Source organism: Equus quagga, chromosome 10, assembly GCF_021613505.1.
Source record: "Equus quagga isolate Etosha38 chromosome 10, UCLA_HA_Equagga_1.0, whole genome shotgun sequence".
Taxonomy (NCBI): domain Eukaryota; kingdom Metazoa; phylum Chordata; class Mammalia; order Perissodactyla; family Equidae; genus Equus; species Equus quagga.
In genome coordinates, this window is record NC_060276.1 from 40766228 (window position 1) to 40789777 (window position 23550).

The 23550-nt window shown below is 39.4% G+C and overlaps 1 protein-coding gene across 2 annotated transcripts; it reads right to left on the reverse strand.

Moving 5' to 3' along the window:
- Positions 1–8642: 8642 nt before the first annotated feature.
- On the reverse strand, positions 8643–10356 carry BEX3 (brain expressed X-linked 3). Of its 2 annotated transcripts, XM_046673339.1 has the most exons (3): positions 10075–10268; positions 9593–9677; positions 8643–9259 (listed from the first exon to the last, which is right to left on the reverse strand). In XM_046673339.1, the coding sequence occupies exon 3, from the start codon at positions 9226–9228 to the stop codon at positions 8890–8892; it is 339 nt and encodes a 112-aa protein (XP_046529295.1). In that variant the 5' UTR covers positions 9229–9259; positions 9593–9677; positions 10075–10268; the 3' UTR covers positions 8643–8889. The 2 variants fall into 2 exon arrangements, with proteins under 2 accessions (XP_046529295.1, XP_046529294.1); XM_046673338.1 differs by lacking the exon at positions 8643–9259 and having other exon boundaries at positions 10075–10356.
- Positions 10357–23550: the final 13194 nt, after the last annotated feature.

Genomic DNA, 23550 nt, shown 5'->3' on the forward strand with positions numbered 1-23550 from the left:
CTAGCCCTACAGACTTTTGTCCAGTTCTCTAGTGAAACTCTCCTTCTGAATGTCTCAAGGGTACTTCAGTCTCAACAGGTCCAAAATTTGTTCCCCCATTAATCAACATTCACCCTGTTTCTCTGCCCCAGGATTCCTGCTCAGTGATGCTCAAGCTGCAGCATTGGCTCTGGTCACAAGGTGGCCCTTTACTCTAAACTTTTTAAGGCTCTCCAGTAGCCATCCAAGTTTTGTTAAAGGAGAAAAATCCATCATCGTTACTTAAAACAAGTTCGGAAATATTTACTGCAGAATACCTATTCATTTTTGAAAATGTGTGTGGATCAAAAACATTGAAGGAAATTACTTGGCACATTTCTCTCTCGTGGAATGTGTGTTCATATAACAAATGTCTGTCTTCTCCCAATGCTAAGAGGTGTCTTAATTTTCTACTGGATAGCTTTTCTCTGTGTTCCAGCTTCTGCTTCTTTGTAGTTTCTGCTCCCTCCTAACTTCATCTTTTCATAACTTGGACTTATTATGATGACCACTCAAGTCCTTAATATCAAGGACTCCACATTTTTTCCTTCGTTTTTTTCCTTGATGATTCCCACCATAAATTGCCTGATTATCTCCATTATGCCCAGTTTTATTCAACATGAAAGAAAAGACAATTCCTTTTAGAAGAAACATTAGGGTTGGGATTTGCCACTACTAAAATATCTAAAAAGTCAACACAATTTAAAAATTATATTTCAGAAAATAGGTAGCTGTCTCCAGCTGTTCCAAATATCATTTTAATAGATTTGTTATTTATTTTATTGAGAGGCTGAGAGCACTGATTCTGGAGCCCAACAGTTTTGGCTATATCCAAGTTTTGCAACTTACCAGCTGTACAACCTCAGGTAATTTGCTTAACCTCTATGTGCCTCAATTTCCTCCTATGTAAAGTGGGGACATTGATAGTATACCCCTCACAGGTTTGTTTTGGGGAATAGATTGATTAGTACCTATAAATAGCTTAGACCACTAGAATATGTTGCGCACCAAAAGTATGTTATGAATATTGCTATTATTGCTATTATTTTCCGCATATTTCAAATTGACATATATATTCAGAATTGCTTTAATGGCCATGATATTGGAAGTGTGCAAAAATTTAAAATATGAAAACCTGACATTGAAGTAAATAACAACAGAAAAATCACCTTTAATCACAAATTTATTGCCAAATGTTATCAGTAATGAGTTTTATCAACACAAATAATTCATAGTCAATCTATAAATCAGAATTGGGGTGAGTTTATTAAATGAGCCTGTTTTGAGGACTATAGCCCAAGAGAATGCTTCCACCAAGGAAAGAAACTCTCCAAAGAAGTGGTATACAGAGTGGTTATATACCATCTTGAAACAAGGAACATACATCACATATGATAGGAATGTCTCTTTTACTCCTGTCACAAGATGCTTTGCTAGCACAGTAGGTCAGTGGTCACAAGGTGAGCACAGCAAACCAGTGGTCAGCAGGTCATTGGTCACGACATGAGCACAGTAGGTCAGTAATTAACCGTTAGTTTCTGGGAAGAAATGCCTATCTATAAAGATAATGCTGATATAGAGGGAAAGCAACATCCCTATCTATAAGGGCATCATTCTCGGCTTTGGGATGTTGTATATGTTTAAAGCAGATGTATAATGCTTGCATGCTTGACAGGCCACATCAGGCCTTTCTGGAAAAACAAGGTCAGGCCAAATTAGTTTTAAACCAAATGGCTTCCTCATATACACCAGTATCTTTTACTGATTTTCATTTATTCATCAGTTTCTTTAGGTCTTTGTATATGCACATGCCCATATTTATTTATATACCTTATTCTTGATTATTAGACTACAGCATCTGTAACATGCATCATTGATTAAGAAACACTTTTTTGAGAAAAATAAAACCAATGACATAAAATCTACGCATCTATTTTATGATGTATCCCAACGTGAGACATGTTCAAAGATTTTTAAACATAGATCCTAACATAGAATAAGGCAATTTAGGTCATGTGATATGTGCATTGCCAGGATCTCTGACATTTTGATGTATTTCCTTGAAGTCTTTTCCTAGGCATGTTTATGTTCAATATAATTGTGTTTCCCCTGCAATACCAGTGGTTCTTCAGTGTTAGTGTGCATTAGAATTTCTCGGGGAAGCATGATAATCATGCGTGTTTTGGGGCCCAGTTGGAAGTGTGTTTGATTCACGGAATCTGAGGAAGGGGTGCCAAAGTCTGCACTGTTAGCAAGAGAAACAGGAGATTCTGAAGCAAGTAGTCAGTGTAGCATACTTCAAAAATCACTGATACAAACTGACAATGACTTCCTGTTAAACCAAAACTTTAGTGGCTCCTCTGCGCCTTCTTTTCGACTAGGCTTTGTCCTTGGTCCTGGCCTTGGCCTGCTATGCCCAGTTTTAGCAAGGAATCCTCGTTAGCCAATTTACCAAAAATCCCTCCAAGCTTGATATCCAAACAAGCTTGATATCAAATCAAGTTCCTCTTCCCCCACCTTGATATGTAACCAAGTTCCTCTTTGTAATTTTCCATCCTCTCCCTCACTCTTCCCATTGGCTGTAAATTCCCAGCTGTCCTTGTTGTATTTGGAGTTGAGTTCAATCTCTCTCCCCTATTGCAATAGTCTTGAATCAAGTCTTCCTTGCTGTTTTTAACAAGTATCTGGTACAATTTTTCTTTTACAACACAATGCAAAATTTTTATTCATGTTTTAATTTGCTGTGTCATCCTGCCCCTGCTAGGCTCCTTGGGAAATGCAAGTCTTTGCCTCTAGAGAAATGAAGTGACTTGCCTGTTATTCTTTTTTTTTTTTTTTTAAGACTGGCACCTGAGCTAACAACTGTTGCCAATCTTTTTTTTTTTTCTTTCTGCTTTATCTATCTCCCCAAATGCCTCCCCAAGCATATAGTTGTATATCTTAGTTGTGGGTCCTTCTAGTTGTGCCATGTGGGATGCCTCCTCAACGTGGCCTGACGAGTGGTGCCATGTCCGCACCCAGGATCCGAACCCGAACCTGTGAAACCCTGGGCCACCGAAGTGAAGCACGTGAACTTAACCTCTCGGCCACGGGGCAGGCCCCTTGCCTGTTATTCTTAAGTCAGAGGTAGAACTGGGCTAAGGACTTGAAGACCCCCACAGAATCATAAGGGCACATTAAACGTTTATTCAAGATATACCAGGATTTCTGCTCCTGACTAGGATAGAGTAACAGAGACTAGAATTATCTTCCAATCTGAAACAACTAAAAAAGTGGATGAAATCTATGAACCAACTGTTCTAAAGACACTGGACATTGGGCAACAAAGGTCAGTGATCCCTGAGACACTGGGAACAAATGAGGTTATTCCTATGATTGCCCCAGCTCACTTCCTGGTGAAAGTTTTCAGGCCATAGTGCAGTGGGTGGGAATCCAGGAAGAGCCCAGTGGTATCCCATAGTTTAGGATGAGGAGTTGGGAATCTGGGGAGGCCAAGGTGGCTAGAATTTTCAGGACAGAGTACCACAAAGGAAACAGCTCACAGAGAAAGAATTTCAGAGCCCTACAGAGGGTCCCCCTTGAATATTTAGCTGAGTACTGATCATTACATGCCTGTCAGGAAACTACCCAAAACCAGGAAAAGAACCACCCAAAAGGATTAAGGAAACAATTTCTCAAGTTCACACATGTTTGGGAATAGTGTATGTTCCTACTAGCCAGACTTGAAGACCTGATAATTCACAGGACATCAGATACAGTACTCAGAAGGGTTTTTCATCATTAGTGGGGTACAGTTAACTCTAAACTAAACATTACTGTGCTCCTACCTTACAAAGGTTAAAATAAAGAACCTAAAAGTTCCGACTGTTTACAAGTGACTTAACTGTGTCCCAGAATAAAAATATATTTGAAGGATACAAAAATATCTAGCACTCAATAGGTAAAACTCACAATGTCTGGCCTCCAATCAACAATGACCAGGCCTGCAAAGAAGCGTGAAAATCTAAGCCATCATTAGGAGATAAATCAATCAATCAAAACTGACCAACAAATGACAAAGATGATAGAATGAGACAAGGACATTAAAACAGATATTATAACTGCATTACATATGCTCAAGAAGCTAGAGGAAAGATTGAACATGTTTAGTATAGAGATGGAATATAAAAAATATAAAAAGACCCAAATAGAACATCTAGAGATAAAAACTACAATGTCTGAAATGAAAAATATGGTAGATGGGGTTAATGGCAGATTAGACATCGCAGAAGATTAATGATGCTGAAGACAAAGAAATAGAAACATTTCAAAGTGAAACACAGAGAGAAAAACTGAAAGAAATGAACAGAGCACTACTGAGTTGTGAGACAACCATATTGGTAATCACTTTAAATGAAAATGACCTAAGCCCTCTAATTGCATACAGAGATGGTCAGAGTGGATAAAAAGCAAGACTCAGGCCCTAATATCTGAATTTATGGAGAAGAGAGGGCTGGTTGCACACACAAAAAAGCACAAACACAAAGAGAAAAAGGCTTTTTTTTTGCTAAAAATATACAATGTACCATGGTCCAAGCATCACTAAAATAGTACCTGCCTAAGCTAGTACAACTCCAAGTCAGGTAGAAAGTCTTTATGCACACCTCTGTAAGAGACAAACTGGGACACTGGCACATTAAGGTGTCTAGAGAAATCTAGTAGTGCTGAGCGGGGTGGGGTGGGGTGTGGATCACCACAGCAGAAGAATGGAATTGACTTGTGACGTACAGTTTGGATGCTACTTCCAACAACTGAGGGGAATCTGAAGAACTTGGGTCATGCACGTGCAGATGAACATACAGATCAAAAGCTCTTTACCTCTTGGCTCTCACAGCAGCCCAGGAAATTATTATCACCATTTTACTAAGGAACGGAGTAAAATGAACTAGGCATTGTCATGGTAATATCTACTAAGTTTATATTACTAGCTAAAGAATTCAGAAGTAATGTGAAATTCATTATTCTTGATTGTTGCTTTTTCACTAAGTTTTCATTAAGCTTTTACTGTCTTTGAGTTGATTGACACATTTAGTTTGCTTCCTCTCTTAAAATATCAAACTTTAATATAATTAGAGATTAAGCAATACTTATTAAATTAGGGAAAATAGATAAAAACAAAATTAATTTATACTCATGTTATCTTAGTAAAGGAAACAGGATATTGAAAGTAAGATTTTAAAATTTCCTTCTTGATACAGTTTCTCTTCTGTTCCAAAGTAACCACAAGAATAAAAACCACTTTAGAATGCATATTTTACAATCACAAACACAACAAAGTTCTTTTCTTTTGTGGGAAAATGATTATTTTTTAATTGGCATACATCTGAAGATTTCTCTCTTCATGTGAAATTCAAAGTTTATTTTTACTAAATAGAAAATCTTTTCCATCAGCTACAAGGGAAAGAGTAAATTTCCAAACAGGTTAATTTTAACTTTTAAAACAATTTTGAGGTAAAATTAAAAATACAAATAAATATTATCAAGACTTTTGAATTTACAAGGATGCCTTATTTATTTGGTAAGGTATACTGATATCTCTTAGAAAGCATGCTGACTGGTTACACATGAGATAGCAACTACATTACATGCTATCTGCTTGAGAAGTTAAAAATGGAATCTTTCTAAATAAAATCAGTGTTCTTATCATATATGTGAGGTGAGGAAAGGAGGCAGAATCAACATGGGACTTTGTCTATTTCATTCATGTAATCCAGTCCTTTTCCTACTTATGGGACAACCTTTTTTTGGTGAGGAAGATTGGCCCTGAGTTAATACCTGTTGTCAATCTTGCTCTTTTTGCTTGAAGAAGAGTGGCCCTGAGCTAAAATCTGTGCATCTTTCTCTATTGTGTATGTTGGATGTGGCCACAGCATGGCTTGATGAGCAGTGTAGGTCCATGCCTGGGATCTGAAACTGTGAGCCCTCGGGTGCCAAAGTGAAGCATGTAGAACTTAACTACTGTGCCCTGTGCCAGCCCCAAAGGAACAACTTTTAAGTTTCATAAATAAATAGTTCTGTCCTGTTCTATTAAATAAATGTATTCACTTAATGTTCCCAAATTTGCCAACTGAGAGTGGACCTGCTAAAATGTGATAACTGTTTTTTTCACAGTTTTGAAAAACAGGAGCTAAGCGAAAGTTGGTCAAATGTGATCCAATTAGCTTGATGAATGGAGAGGAAAGATAAAAAATAAACATAACAAGCAAAAATGTGTCTCGTTGGCAGGGGCTTTGAAAGAGGCAGTATTTATCTTAAGAGGCTCTAAGCCTGGCTTTATCATGACTAAATATAGGATGATGATTAAAAACCTTTAGAAGTATTTTCATTTGGATGATTATAGTTTTGTTTATATTCTTCCTTATATCTTTTACATAATCCAAATATGTATAATCACCTTGTATTACATAATTATAAAAAGTATTACGTTTTAAAATATTCCTCATAGAAACTTTTAAAACATGAAAGTGTAAAGAAATAAACCACCCACAAACTCAATAATGTTAATTGTTGTTATGTATTATTTTAGATAAATTACAATTGTTAAAAATTAATAATTAAAATAATAAAAGAAAATTAAATGCATTGTTATTAAATATCTACTATATCAGGCACTATGCTAGAAACGGAGCTCTAGGATGATCAAGAAAAAATCATTGTTGTAAAAGGGCAGAGGCTTGCATAGAAATGATAATGCCTAATTTATTTAATAATTTTATAATTATTATAAATTTATTATTAATAGATTCATGATAATGCATTAATTTAATATGTATTTAGAAAGATAAAAATAGTACTGGTTTAAATATAAACATACATTGATTGTTTAGTGCAGTCCAATTTTAGAAATATTGTCTTTTGGACAGGTATATTCATTGTGGAATCAAATAAGTAAGGTAATTTAGATCACGTTTGTAAAATGGTGTGCTCGCTGTCAGTGTTTCTCTCTGCCTCAGTTGTCAGAACTCAGATGCATCAGAATCACCTGAGGAACTGTTAAAACAGTGGTTCCTGATCAGGTGATCATGGGGTGACCACGGGGGCTGGGAGTGGGAAGGGCACCAAGTGTCAGCATTTTTAACCTTTTCCCTAGGTGCTGATGATGCAAGTAAGGGGTCTGTGTTTATGTAAACACTGGTGCATACAAGCTTTAAAGAAAAAAAGAGTACAGGTTTTGGTTTAGAGACTTCTTGCTATGTTCCTTTGGAAATAAAAATACTTTCCAGTTAAGTAGTTACTTGCCTTAGGCAACGTAATTAAGGACAGTTAGGAACAGTACTGAGCTGGGTTCTGAATTCCATTATAGTTAATAATCAATCAAAATAATTAATAATTAAATATCTATCATGTCAGGCACTACACTAGAAACCCAGCTCCAGGATGATTTAGACAAAATCATTGTCTCACATAAAAATGATAATGCCAAATATTTAATATAGCTTTTACGAACTTACAAAGTAGTTTCATGTTTCAGGTGTGGAAGGGATAGAAATGGCAAAGGAGTGTTTCAGTTTTAAAATGTGTCCCCCTAATGTAACTTACATGTCTTCTGGCTAAGTCTGTTAAACTGGTTGGGCAGGCCTGTCCAGATGGTTTTGAGAAAATCCCTGCGAAGGATAGAAACACAGGCAAAACAAAGCTTTCAGCCTGTGTTTTGGGGGTTTGAAGCAGTGCATTCTGGGCACACCACGGTGAGACATTTAGATGTATCTCCTGAGCTAGGCCCCAGTGGATTCATGTCTCAGTTCTTTGAAGAGGAGCATAAAAATAAAACCAAAAAGGGCTATCTTGTTAAGAACCAATGTAAGACCAAGAACCACAGGAATGGTACTCACTTGGATAAAGATAACTGTAAAGTGGGGACAAAGGCATTCTTCACACTTCTATGGAGGTCAAAAGGGTGATTTAGCTTACAAGGAACCCCAGAGAAATCAGATTTTTGTCACCTTGAAGACTCTAGCACATCAGCAACAGAACAGAAACAGGACCCAGCAGAAGGGAAAGTATGCCCAACTGACATGGCAGTAATCAGGGGAGGCGTATTGGAAATATCAGAGGAATAACAAGGTGGAATCCACTTATTTTTGCCCTCTGGACTTGTGAGCATGGGTGAAAACTCCCTTTAGTCCTTCCCAAGTGCCTGACAGAGGCCAGGGTCCTATTAAATGCTGGGGAGTTGCATGGGAGGTAGCCCAACACAGTTCCACAACTCATCTATTCTACTCAGCAGCTCAGTAAGGCAAGCATTAGCCCCCATTTCACAGAAGAAAAGACTGACTCTTTAAAGAAATGTATCTGTAATAAAGGGTTTATTTTTCCAGTTAAGGCTGGAAGATACTTAAAGTTCACTCTTCTTTAAGTTTGTTGAACCGGTAATTATCATGTACCTGAACTACGTTCAGACTTACCAAGAAATTGTTTTCATTGCTTCTAAAACTCCAGATAATAAAAGGAAAAAAGTCACATGTTATCCAACCAGAGAAATGTACCCCAATTAACACCCTGGGATATTTGATTTCAGATTTTTGGGAGGTCCACATACATACATACACACACATATATATATATATAAATGAGACAATAATGTATAGATTGCTTTTTAAGTGCTTTATTAACTTTACATTTTTCCATGCAAATGGGTGAAACTTTACTGATGACAGAAACTTAGACTGGGTGCCAAGGCAATCTCCAATTAGAAGCTGGTAACACAGAACCCATCGGACACATGGAAATTACATAAGGTTCACAGCAAACGATCAGTAAAGGCATAACAGGAAAATGCAAAGAAAACAATAGTGGGAATCACAGTATTAATCTCATGGAAAATGGCAGGAGTTAAGGCATAAGGCAAAATTCATCATGATGGTCATGGTGATTAGAGAGCTCCCCCATAAGGATACGCAGACAATTCCTCAACTGCAGCTCCCTAAGTTTTCTCCTGATTTCTCTCATCTCCTCCATGAACATTTCCATATCATCTCCATCTCCACCCATCCCATCATTGACCTGCCTATTGGGTATGGCCCATCGGAAATTAGGGGCAAGTCGGCGAGCCTGTCCCCGTCTGATATTTCCTGCAGGCTGGTGGCCTTCGCCCCCTGCCAAAGGGCGGTCTTCCTCTCCATTCTGCATGGGCTGCTCCATTTCTTCGTTTTCCTGGTGGATATTGGCCATGATGAGACTTTTTTTTTTTCTGGTTGTTTTTCTTTGAACACAAGTAAGACAAAGGCAAGGAGAGAGACTGAATGCTTGGTACAATGATCAGCAGGATTCAGAGCCCTGATAGGAAAGGCTTTTTTAAATTTCATGTTTTCCCCACCTTCGGAGCTTCTTGCGCCCTCTAGGGGGCCTCCAATTCGAGCCCCTCCCTCCGGCTCTCTCCTTTTCCCTCCCCCACCAAAGCCCACCATTTTTCCTTTCCCAGGATTCTTTCCCAGAGCGCAGCAAACACCAAAATGGAGGACGGGGGACGGGGAAGTTGAGAGGGGGTCTCACACTGGGCTCTGCCCCCACCCCCCACCACTGTGCCCGCACCGACCTGGGCCTATCCTTGCCGTCTCCTCCTCCTCCCGATTCTCGCCCCAAGTGAGCCGCCGCGACACTTGACACTTGGACCCGCAGACCTGCAGAGGGCCGGAGTGGAGAGAGCGGGGACTGCTGCCAAGCGCTCGGCGCCGACACGCCGCGGCCCGGCCCCTTCCCAGCCAGGGCCCCCGGCCCCCGGCCGCCTCCGCCCCACGTCTCTCGTCCCCAGCCCCCAGCCCCCAACTCCCCGACCCGGGCGTTCACCATTTTCCTGCAGGAACTCGGGGGTGATTTCCCATCGCTCTTAGTTGCTCTGCCACCCTCCCTGGAACCCTGCCGCCCCTGCACCCACACCCCAGGGGGCCACTAGTTCTGTTCCCAAGCATGCCGGGTGTGGAAAAAGCAGGCCAGGATTCGCTGCGTTGATTCCCCGCCGGCCTCCGGGGTTGGCCGTCCGCTGCCGCTCTGGCCTCGGCGCGCGCCCGGGGCCCTTACCTGCTCCGCTTCCCCGGGCCCGATGCCAGCCCGCCGTGCGCAGGGCAGCGGGGAGCTGGTACCCAGACGGGAGTGACGACTGCTCGGAAGGCTGCGTCGCTCTGCAGCTCCCGGTCACGTGAGGGCCCCGCGTCACTGCCGAGCTCGCCCCCCAACTCCGGCGGCCAGTGCTGCAGGAACGCGCCCCCGCCTCCTGCACACGCACAAGCACAGACAAGCCTCTGCCTCTGCCTGTTAGCGCGTGGGGCCCCAGCGCGCAGCGCCTTGTCACTCATCTCGGTGTTCTCCAATCTGAAGGCCCACAAGAAGCATCACCTCCCTGCGGTTGGAGTTTACACTTCTCTGGTTACCAAGGAGGGTCTGCTACACCCTCCACCCTCCCACTCCCGCCCCAGGCCTTGGCTTTGGCCTTTCTGCTTTCTCTCCTCTCGTCGCTGTCTACAAGCTCCGCCACAACCCCCCACCCCCACTCCCCGCACTTGCACAGCCACCGTTGCCCACCATATCCCCTGAACTCATACTCTTCTAGGAAATTTAGAATGAGAGCTGGGGTGGGGAGGGAGCAGGGGACTTGTCAGAAGAGAGGTAAGAAGATAGAGTGGGCAGTATATATCCTTCCTAATAATTTTTATTTCCTTCTTTAAGAAATCATGCCTCAAAAAATTAAAAATTACAAGATTTCATTTTTGAAAGAAATGTTTCATCGCGCAGAATAAAAAAGCTTCGTTGTTTGATTATGTTCACCTGTGCCACACAGAAAATATTTTCCCTGGGTTCCACACATCGACATCACTTTTGAAACATACTAGCTTGTTTCAAAATTTTATTTTCAAAAAGGGAAGGCATCTTGCTGAACACAGTTGGTGTTTTCAACATGATCTGTACAGTAAATCTGTAGGGAGAAATCCAGTTGTCAGATCTTGGCCATTTTGTGTACATTTATGTGATGTTTTTGATACCACAGTCTTTGGAGAAAAAGAGCCTTTTTATTCCCTGCTTTCCTTTCCAAATCTTCCAGAGCACCCCTACAAATATCACCTTAGAACAGTCTCATAAGTATAGAATATGAAGAAATCAGTTCCAAAGCCATCTGCCTTTTGACGTGAATGTTTCAAAAAATAATAGAAATAAGCAGGGAGTATGTGAGGCTCCGAAACTTGAGACTGAAACTCATCTTGAGTGTAAATGTTCCTTCCTCCAAACTGAAATAAAATATTATCACAGCTAGAAAATAAAAATGTCTTTAGGAAAGTGACATTATTATAAAAAAATTTTTAGTACGTGTTGGTTGTGATAAAGAAACCAAAAGAATTATATGCACTGAGGCTAGACAGGCCAGACAAATGCTTACTGCCTCTAGTTTTGGCTCCAAACTGCTATGTAATCTCCTACACTGCTAAACTAGCTGGGACATTGAATAAAGGAAGAGGACATGCCTAGTGCGTATACAGTTTGAGGTTTTGGAACTATATAAAATTTTATATATATATATATATACTTTTAGGAATATATAGATATATTAATATATAGCTCCAAAAGGTCAAATTACAAAATCACACCCAATAACTGTCTTTAAAAGGAATAGTAGTGATTCCTGGATTCTGTCTCACAGTTAACAATTCTTCATACAGATAGCTCTGTTAGTGATGTTGGCTGGAAGATTGGCAACAGATGTTAGATCAGGGCCAATCTTCCTCACACACAAAAAGAATATAGAAAATTATGCCTACTCTAGTTTCCCTGTAAGCTATGGCCGTTATAACTTTGATGTCAAGAACTTTGAAGAATGAAGAGTGGACCCCATGAAATTTTAAGGGTATTACTGTAAGAGTTTGAACATTTGAGAGAGAGTGTATTTCATTCAAGAGATCTAGTCTGAAATAATAACAGCTATGAGGCTAAGATGTCTGAATGTGAAAGCTACAAATATTCAGCACCTCACTATCTTTTAGAGAGCCCAGGGATATTATGTTCTTTATTTCAGAGACTGCAGATGATATCTTTAGACACCAGAGACCCATGGCCACTCTTTCCTGTTGTTTAGGACTCTGGTAGAAAACAAGTTCTGTGCTGTATAGTCTCCTAAACTGATTAATTGAGCTTGACTATGTGTGGACCAAGGGAACTCCCTTGATCCTTCTAGCTTCAGGCCTAGGGTGGCCCCATTCCTACTTTCCCCTGACTTTGGGATGAACTTAGAGGAGTATCAGGAAATTTATGCATAAATGTTCATAAAGGTCACTTTACCTTGCCTTACTGTTGCTAGTCCCATTTAAGTTCCATTACTAATACAGTTTTAGCATCTAGCAAGGTTCTAGTACTCAGTAGGCCCTGTTAGTTCAGGGGTTGCAACTCACATGGCCACAGGAAACATATGTGAGTTGGCTGAGCAGAAATCTAGTTAAACTGGGGAGCACGTGCTCTATCAAAATAGGACAGCCTCTGCTCACCTCTTGCCAATTATTGTCATGAGGCAATTCAGGTCCAAGCTTGCCAAATATTCCTTTTTTTTTTCCCCAAGAGATATCAGAAATACAAAGGTTTATGTGAATTTTTTCCCTCCAAAAATGAGCTGCTAATTTAAAACCCTGCGGTCATTTTCTACCTTTACTTACACTTGCCTGACTCTATTTGGCTGACTTGCTAACATATTGCTTCAAGACTATTGCATACCTATCGCTATCACCTGCAGTGTGACATGTAACTCTTCCAGTTATCGATTGATAGGTAACAAATCATCCCAAAATTCACTGATGCAAACTATAACTGATATTTATGCTTACAGATTCTGTGAGTTAGAGATTCAGAAAGTGTACAGTGAGAACTACTCTTCTCTGTTCCAGGATGTCTCAGGCCTCAGCTAGGCTGGTTTGGCTGAGGGTAACTTGAAAGGCTGTAGATGACTCAAACAGCTGGGTCCTGGAACAGCTGAGACTGAGATGGCTGAAGGACGGGCTCATGTGGGACTATCAACCAGAGTTTCCACATGTAGCCTGTCCAACATGGCATCGCAGGGCTTTAAGAGCAAATGTTCCCTGTATACAAGGTGGAAGCTATATGGCCTTTAATGACCTAGGCTTCGAAGTCACATAGGATCAGTTCTGCTGTACTCCATTGGTTGAAACAGACATAGGTCCTCTTCCAAGATTCAAGGGTAGTGACTAGAGACACCAACTCATTTTTTTAAAACCAGAAACTCTGCAGGTAAAGGAAGAGCTGAGCAATCTGGGGTTTAAGCAGCCCTCCGGGTGATTCGTGTGTGTGTGTGTGTGTGTGTGTGTGTATGAGGAAGCTTGGCCCTGAGCTAACATCTGTTGCCAATCTTCCTCTTTTTTTTTTTCTCCTGAAGGCCCCCCAGTACATAGTTGTATATCCTAGTTGTAGGTTCTTCTAGTTCCTCTATGTGGGATGCCACCTCAGCATGGCTTGATGAGCGGTGCTAGGTCTGTGCCCAGGATCCGAGCCGGTGAACTCTCGGCCACCAAAGCAGAGTGTGCAAACTTAACCAGTAGGCCATGGGGCTGGCCCTAGACTCCAACTCTTGATGGGAGGAGTGACAAATAATTTGCAGCCATATTTTAAAACTGTCACACACTATACTTGTATGTACCTCTTACAATCCATTTGTTACCTTACAGCTAGACAAGGCAGTCAATATGTTAATGATACTTGTTTGATTACAATTGTTAAGTACAAGATAATTTTTGAATAGGACCTAAAATGGAATTTCCACAGCCTTGTTTCACCCATATTTTTCTTACCTTAAGGATTTCTAAGAAATTAATTTTTATAAGAGAAAAGTTTAGCATATTTGTCCACAATTATCCACCTGTGTACTGATTGAGTACTGATGTGCAAAGTCATCAGAAAGGATTGGAAATAGGAGAACAAAATAAACTGTGAGGCCAAAAGAGTGGATTAGCAGGCTTATAGAACACTGGATTTTACAGTCATGTTTTCTGTGCCTTTGCCTAATTTTGAATTATAGGGTAGGATTTATGATCTCACTAGCAGTCCTAAGCTTTCACAGATCATGTTTTGTCAAAACTGGAACAATCTTAGAATTATTTTTGTCCAAGAACCTATTTTACAAATTGAGACACCGAGACACAGAAAAATTAAGAGATTTGCCTAGGTTACCAAACAAGATAGTGTCAGAATTAGGAATAGAGCCACCCATGCTTTCTTGGCTAATACTATTTACTTATTTATTTACCTTCTAGGTTTATACATATTGTATATAATATCAAAGGAGATTTATGATTTTCCAAATATTCTACAATAAATTAGGTAAATGTGAGAATAAGGAAGACATTATTTTTAAAGACTAGTAAAACTGATAATTTTTATATGTTGATAGTATAGATGATTTTTTTCTATAACTAAAGAGTAAACTTTCTCTCTCTCTCTCTCTCACACACACACACCGCTCCTCCCTTCTCTTCTTCCTCCCCACTTTACACTCCTACCCCAGCTGCTGAGTCAGGGGCTACATTTCCTGTCACAAATCTGAGATTCAGACATTATTAGCATGACAGTATCTTGTGCCACATTTTACACTTAGAAACCTATGCCTGGTGACTTGGTGCCCCTGCTCCTTCCTCATCCCCTCCCATTTAGTTGTCCTCATCTTTAAGATTAAAGATGCATTTCTGATGCTGGTCATCAGGTGGTGATTATCTCTATTTCGAAATTGTCTCCAAGGAAAATGTATCCTTTTTGCAAGTAGAAAAAAAATCATTAATTATATTTCTTTTAAATTAACATTATGAAATATCACACACAGAATTATCCTAGTTTTCTTAAACATACATAGTGATGAAAATAAAATAAGATAGCACTTATATAAATGCTGATATATGCCAGGCATTGTTGTATACGTATATTCATTACTTCATTTTATCCTCCCTCAAGTCCTATGAGGTAGGTACTAATATTATCCCCCATTTTACAAATAAGAGAATTGCAGGACAGCAGGGCTAAGCAATAGATAGGAGGTGGTAGAGCAGGAATTCAAACCTATATAGTCTAGTTCCTAAGTCTATGGTCTTAACCTCTACTCAGTTTCATTTATTTTTTTATTTTTATTTTTTTAAAGATTTTTTTTTTTATTTTTTCCTTTTTCTCCCCAAAGCCCCCCGGTACATAGTTGTGTATTCTTCGTTGTGGGTTCTTCTAGTTGTGGCATGTGGGACGCTGCCTCAGCGTGGTTTGATGAGCAGTGCCATGTCCGCACCCAGGATTCGAACTAACGAAACACTGGGCCGCCTGCAGCGGAGCGCGCGAACTTAACCACTCGGCCACGGGGCCAGCCCCTCAGTTTCATTTATTAATAAGTCCCAAATATATATTTCATTCAATCTTTAATTCATCGATTGTTTGAGCTTTTTCCTGTGCTAGGCACTGCCTGCCCATTCCACATCTCAATCTCAGTACCATATTTAGGAGTCCTGATTCCCAGGCTGTAGCTCTTTCCACTTAATAAAAATAAAGAAATATACTTTTAGTTCAACCATAATTTACTGAGCATCTACAATGTCCCAGGCAAGGCCCTGTATATATAAAAGAGAACAAGGCAGATACAGCCTTCGTATTCTTATGGAGCTCATGGTTTAATGGGAGGAAACCAGAAGGAGAGTGTGGTAAGTACTGAAGGGGCAGTTGGAGCACTGAGTAAGAGGACTTAACCTAGTTGCCAGTGAAGTCTTCCAGGAAAAAGTAATGGCTAGGAGGTCAATTTCTGGAATGACAGTGTGAGGAGCTCTATGGACCTGCTCTGCAGTGAAACTGGTGGAAATTATCAAACAAAACAAAAGAATTTAAAGCCTCCGGAAATGGTCTTAAGGGCATATATCAAGTGAAGAAACATCTATTCAAGAAAATCTGTAAAAATTCCATAAGAAAGGTAAACGTCTGTGGTATTTGAACTTAAACCTCTCCCTCCCTCCTCACTCCCAGGTGAGGGAGGCGTAACTCCTAACTGTCAGCTAAGAACACAGGGCGTTCTCGCCTGAAGCTCCCAGCCATGGGGCTTTCTTCCTGGGAAGAGGAGGACATCAGCATTTCTCATTCTGCCTCACTACTGAGTGTAGTTGAGAGGGGGAGGCTCTCTCCTTCCAACCAGCCCCCACTGATGGAATGCAGACTGTCCTATGGGTGTGGCACCACTGAGAATACTGGGGCCCTGATCTCTCTTGGCTTGGCTTACAAGGCGTGGTTCCACACTATGAGAAGCGAACTAAGAGGACCTCAGACTGCTGTTTCCTCTCTACCTCCACGGAGACATCAGCTCCTAAAGCAGGAGTGTCACTCGGAGAGAAGAGTGCCATTGTCCCCACCCCCAGATTTAGAGCCCTGGCTCAGAGATTTTGCCTGAGGAGAGAAGGAAGCCATAGCATGTATGTTCTAACATTTTCACAATGGAACTTCATTTGCAATAGTACATGGAGAAGTTCAAGCCAAGGATGCTCTAAAAATAGTGGTGGTTTTAGTGGAGGGAATTGGGAAGTGATCCATGGATTCAGTGAGGATGCCAGTTAGCTCTAGGTTGGCTAGATTGTTTTAAAGAGCCAGGGAGGAAATGGCTGGAAGGAGTCCTGCCTCCTTGGGTTGGAACAAGTATCAAACACTAATCATTGAAACTATTCCTTTGAGGGAGCCCAAATTTGATTAAATTAGTCTTCAAAGCAATTGAGGGGGCCCGCCCAGTGGCACAGCGGCTAAGTTCGCACGTTCTGCTTCTCGGCGGCCCATGGTCTGCAGGTTCAGATCCCGGGTGCGGACATGGCACCGATTGCCAAAAGCCATGCTGTGGTAGGTGTCCCATGTATAAAGTAGAGGAAGATGGTCACGGATGTTAGCTCAGTGCCAGTCTTCCTCAGCAAAAACAGGAAGATTGGCACTAGTTAGCTCAGGGCTAATCTTCCTCAAAAAAAAAAAAAAAAAGGAATTGATGCCCAGGGGCATTATTGAAAATAATAGATTAATCAACTGGCAATTAAAGGAGCCTAACAGCTGGGTATGGTGAAGGCTGTGACCTTCACAAGTGCTTCTCAGTCCTCCACCCCACCCTCAGGTGGGACAGGATGACAAGAGGAGTTTGGAGTTGGATATTTCCCTTCCTCTAGGTTGGTTAGGCTCTGACAAACTCTAGTAAGTTAGGCTCTGCTAAAATAGTTTCTCTTGACGGAAGGCTTTATTAAGAAGAATAAAATGCTCTGAGAGTATTTAAAAAATGCTACTTTTCCTCTACCCCTACCAGGGCACTAGGTTTTTCCCCAATATTCACTAGGAGAAGCTCATAGGGCTCTCAAGGTAAAACTCATAAAAGTGTAGGAGCACCCCCTAAGACTGGGCCTCTCTGCAGTTTTAACTCACAGGCTTCTCCACAGTGAACTCCCAGCAATCCATCAATTACAGTTTAGGATTTCCTACCTCAGTAATGTTTCCTGGGGAAGTTTCTGATTATGGAGTTTGCTCCAGCAAATTGTGATCCTCTGTATCTACCTGTTTGTGTCTCCTTTTTTGAGGGCAGTGGTTTGCCCTGTGACCTCAATTCTCTAATGCATGTAAGTAGAGTTATTGACTTTCAGTTTGTTCAGCTTTTTGCTTGTTAGTATGGAGTGATGACTTCCAAGTTCTTTACATGCCAGACCAAAAATTGGAAGCAAGAGAGACATTTTATAATGATAAAATAGTTAATCCATAAGGAATATATAACAATTATAAACGTATATGCACCTAACAACAGAACACAAAAATAAAGGAAGCAAAAACTGACAAAAATGAAGGGAGAAATAGATAATTCAACAATAATAGTTAGAGACTTTAATACTCTACTTTTAATAGTAAATAGACCAACTGGGCAGAAGATAAATCAGGAAACGTAAGACTTAAGAAAACCCTGCACCAACTAGACCTAGTAGACATATACAATATTCCACCCAACAACAGCAGAATGCACAATTTCTCAAGTGCACATGGAACATTCTTCATGGTAGACCATGTGACAGGCCATAAAACAAATCTCAATAAATTTAAAGGGTTAGAAATAATACAAGATATGTTCTCTGAGCACAAAGGAACAAAACTTCATATCAATAACAGAAAAAAATTAAGAAACTCACATCAAAAATATAGGTAAAATAAGCAAAATAGTCTTAAATAGCCAGTGCATCAAAGAACAAATCAAAAGGGATGTCAGAAAATACTTTGAGATGAATGAAAACATGAATCAAACAGAAGGAAGGAAATAACAATGATTAGAGCAGAAATTAAGGAAATAGAGAATGGAAAGTAAGTTTGTGAAACTAAAGCTGGTTCTTTGAAAAGATCAACAATATTTACCTAGGTTTACCTAGATTGACAAGAGAGGGAGAGAGAGATAAATGAAGAGAGGAAAAGAAAACTCAAGTTACTAGAATCAGAAATGAAAAAGTGGTCATTAATACTGACCTTATAGATAAGAAAAAGGATTATAAAGGAGTAATATGAAATATTGTATGCCATTATATTAGAAAATTTATATGAAATAGACAAATTCCAAAAAATCCCAAACTACCAAAACTATCTCAAAAAGAAATAGACAATCTGAATAGAGCTATAACAAGTAAAGAGAATGAATTAGTAATAATAATAATAATAATAATAATAATAATAATAAAACTACTCAGAAAGAAAAACCTAGGCCCACATGGCTTCACCGCTAAATTCTACCAAAATTTAAAGAAGAATCCTTCACAAATTCTTCCAAAAATAGAAAAGAACACTTCTTCCCTCATTTTATGAGACTAGTATTACCCTAATACCAAAAATCAGACAAAGACATAACAAGAAAAAACTACAGACCAGTATCTCTATCTTTTATGAATATGGATGCAAAAATCCCCAACAAAATACTAGAAAAACAAATCCAGCAATATACAAAAACAAATTATATATCATTTATCCCAGAATGCAAGTGAGATTTATCCCAGAATGCAAGGTTGGTTTAATATCCCCAAACCAGGAACTTCCTCAGTATGATAAAAGCCGTTATGAAAAACCCTCAGCTGATTTCATACTTAGTGGTGAAACACTGTATGCTTTACCCCTAGGATTAGGAGCAAGACAAAGATGTGTGCTCTCACCATTTCTATTCAACATTGCAGTGGAAGTTCTAGTCAGGGCAATTAAGAAAGAAAAAAAAAGGCATCCAGATTGAAAAATAAGTAGAACTATATTTAGAGAGACGTGATCTCATATATGGAAAATCTTAATCCACTGATAAACTAATAGAACTAACAAACAACTTCAGCATGGTTGTAGGATACAAGATCAATATACAAAAATCAGTTGTATTTCCATACACTTGCAATGAAGAATCTGAAAAGAAAATTAAGAAAATAATTCTATTTATAATAGCATCAAAAAGAATAAAATACTTAGAAATAAATTTAATAAGAGAAGTACAAAATTTATACTCTAAAAACTGCAGAACATTATTGAAAGTAATTAAAGAGGATGCAATTGAATGGAAAAAAATCCCATGTTCATGAATTGAAAAATTCAATATTGTTAAAATGGCAACACTCCCCAAATTGATCTGTAAATTCAATGCAATTTCTTTCAGAATCCCAGATTATTTCTTTGTAGAAATTGACAAGCTGATTCTAAAATTCATATGGCATTGCAAGGGACCCTAAATAAGCAAAACAATCTTGGAAAAGAATAAACTAGGAGGATTCACGTTTCCTGATTTCAAAACTTCCTACAAAGCAATGGTAATCAAGACAGTGTGATACTGCACAAAATAGACAGATAAGTCATATAGATTGAATTGAGAGTCCAGAAATAAAACCACGTGTCAGCCAAGTTTTTGAGAAAGGTGCCAAGACCATTTGACGGGAAAAAATAGTCCTTTCACAAATAGTGCTGGAGCAACTAGACAGCCACTTGCAAATTAATGAAATTACACCCTTATCTCATACCATATAAAAAAATTAACTAAAAATGGATCAGAGACCTAAATGTAAGAGCTAAAATGATACAACTCTTTGAAAAAAACATATGGGTAAATTTTCATGACCTTGGATACGGCAAAGGATTCTTAGACATAACACCGAAAGCATGAACAACAAAAGAATAAATACATTGAACTTCATCAAAACTAAAATCTTTTGAGCATCAAAGTATGCCATCAGGAAAGTGAAAAGATAACCCATAGAATGGGAGAAAATATATACAAATCATGTACCTGATAAGGGACTTGTATCCAGAATATATAGAAACTCTTACAATGCAATAATAGAAAGGCAAATACCCCAATTAAAATATGGGCAAATGATTTGAATAGACATTTCTCCAAGTAAGATATACAATGGCCAATACACGAAAAGATGCTCAACACCACTAGTCATCAGAGAAATGCAAATCAAAACCACAATGAGATACCACTTCACTCCTACTAAAATGGCTCAAAAAGTCAGATAATAAAATGTATTGTCAAAGAGATGGGAAATTGGAACCTTTACACACTGCTCATGGAAAGGTAAAATGGTCAGCCAGTTGAAAAACAGTATGGCAGTTCCTGAAACAATTAAGCATAGAGTTACTGTGTGACCCAGCGATTCAATTCTTAGATATCTACCCATGGGAATTAAGAACAATGTGTCTCCACAAAACCTGTACACAAATGTTCATAATGGCACTATTCAAAATAAGCAAAAGATGGAAACAGCCCAAATATCCATCAATGGATTAACAGATAAACAAAATGTGGCATATCCATACAGTAGAATATTGTTCAGCAGTACAAAGAAATGAAGAAATATATGCAGCACAATAGATGAACCTTGAAAACGTACGCAAGGTGAAAGAAGCCAGTTGCAAAAGACCACATTTTATATGAGCACTATCTTATGAAATTTCCAGGATAGGGAATCTAGAGAGACTGAAAGTGGTTTAGTGTTTGCTTATCGCTGGAGCGATAGAGCCATGAGGGAGGGGTCACAGCTAAGGGTATGGTGTTTCTTTTTGACTTGAAATATTCTAAAATTGACTGTGGTGATAGTTGCACATAACTGTGAATATACTAAAACCCGTTGAATTGTACACTTTAAGTGGGTGAATTGTATGATACGTGAATTAAATCTCAATAAAGCTGTTTAAAAAAAAGAAGTAACATCTATTCTGGGATGAATGAATAAATGTGTGAGGAATGGTCAAGAGAATGTTTCTGGCAGGGAGAACCAGGAGAACCAAGACCAGGACTTTAAAGGGCATGGAGCTTCGAGGAAATGATGGGAATTGATTCAGCACAGCAGCGTTGCTGTTGTTGTTGCTATTTATTAAATACTAACTGCTGCAAGGCAGAGATTAGGGACAAGGGCTTTGACTTTAGACAGGCATTTCATTTAACAGCTGGGGGACCTTGGCCAGAACACTTAATCTAAGCTTCATGTTCCTTTTCTCTTAAATAGCACATTAATGATATAACATCTGGAAAAGGACTCAGAGTTCATGGAAGGGAAGAAGGACTGTGTAAGTCCAAGAAACTATTTTGACAGTTACAATGCAAGGATAATGGAATTATCCATTAGGAGAAATTTAAAAAAATAATTATTTCTTAAACAACCAGGGTTTGGAGAGGGGGGCTTCTCATACATAACAGTATCCAAAAGCAGTTATTTGATATTCTGACACCAGGGTTTTGCAAGAGCCTTAGCAAAAACAGCTGCATCACTTGATGGATAATTTAGTTGGGTATGGAGCATCTTTTCATGTACTGGTGAGCAAGAGGCCTGGTGAGATATCAAAGTGCCACTTCAAAAGACGTGATCTCTCCCTTTAGGAGCTAAAGGGATTCATCTTGATATTTGTGGGTATGTGTATGTATCTACATGTACGCATATATATTATACTATACCTCCTGTCCTTAATTTTTCTTTTAATAATGCACAGTGATCATGCAGTATATATGGATTTAACTCATTCTTTTAAATAGATTATTTACCCAAACTCTACTGAAAATATTAAAGGGGGTGCAGGCAAAATATTTGAATAGATATTTCTCAAAATAAAATGTACAGGTGACCAATAAATACATGAAAGGATGCTCCATACCCAACTAAATTATCCATCAAATGATGCAGCTCTTTTTTCTAAGGCTCTTGCAAAACCCTGGTGTCAGAATATCAAATAACTGCTTTTGGATACTGTTATGTATGAGAGGCCCCTCTCTCTCAACCCTTACCCTACCTTGAACTTTCCTTGTAGAGAGAACAAAACAGCTTTTCTCTTAACTTTTGCCTTTTCCTTCTATAGAAGCAGTGGTGATTACCTGTGTACAGGATCTGGGGCTGACTTTCAAACACATACACTCTGCTGTCAGTTTCTCAGTGAAAATTTTTGCATAAGATAACTCCTGTCATTAGCACCCTGATAAACCCACTGGTCTTGGTCCTCTGCTTCTTTTATTTTGTGTGTCACGATAGCTATGTCTTACTGTAATTTTAAAGTTCCTCATAGACTTTACTTTTAGTTTCTGAGTTGATCTTTACATTCAGTTAATTAGTATTCGTTCAAAATCCTATGTGTTTAAGTAAAACCTAGAAAGATTTACAAATGCCCTGTTTACATTCTATAGTATAATGCATTATTTGCTATCATTAACTTGGAATTATAAATCAAAATTTGTGATGTTAGGAAACGCTTTCCATTCACATTAAGATTTATTGCACAGAGAAAAATGTTACTGGGAGAGGCCACTCACCTTGGGTCCTGAGCATCCCTGCACGTTCTTACTGAGTAGAACAAGAATGTAAGGCCCGGACACTCTACACAGGCAGGCCATTTCTCGCAGTTGTGTTTGCAGCAAGTAACTTGGAGAGAGGAGGTAACTAATGTTTTTCCCTGGACACAGATCAGATTTCCTTCTACTTACTGTGAAAACAGTGAATTCTCCAAACTTAGGGTTTCTTTCCTGTAACACAATGCACTATGTGCAGGCATCCATAATGGGCCCTGTGTTACCTCACGGGACCTAAGGATCATGGGAAACTGATACAAGCTAGTATGAAGCTCTGGCTACTGCTTTTTTTTTAAGATTTTATTGTTTTCCTTTTTCTCCCCAAAGCCCCCCGGTACATAGTTGTATATTCTTCGTTGTGGGTCCTTCTAGTTGTGGCATGTGGGACGCTGCCTCAGCGTGGTTTGATGAGCAGTGCCATGTCCGCGCCCAGGATTCGAACCGACGAAACACTGGGCCGCCTGCAGCAGAGTGCGCGAACTTAACCACTCGGCCACGGGGCCAGCCCCTCTGGCTACTGCTTTTGCCTTGAGTAATAATGTCCTTTGTCTCTGACCCAGGATTCTAGTGTCTTCTGCCATTAAACAGATTAATTTGTCAACTTCTAAGTAGGGTAAAATCTCAGACTGCATGGTTCTTGACAGGTGTTTCCAGATATCATCCCTAAATCAATTGTGCTAGGGCAAAGT

Excerpts from the sequence above, each read along its gene's own strand:
- BEX3 (XM_046673338.1), bottom strand. The coding sequence starts at position 10,349 with ATGAGTGACAAGGCGCTGCGCGCTGGGGCCCCACGCGCTAACAGGCAG. Across the intron at positions 9,678-10,074 it reads GGCCCGGGGAAGCGGAGCAG|GTCTGCGGGTCCAAGTGTCA; the intron begins GTAAGGGCCCCG and ends GGCCCTCTGCAG.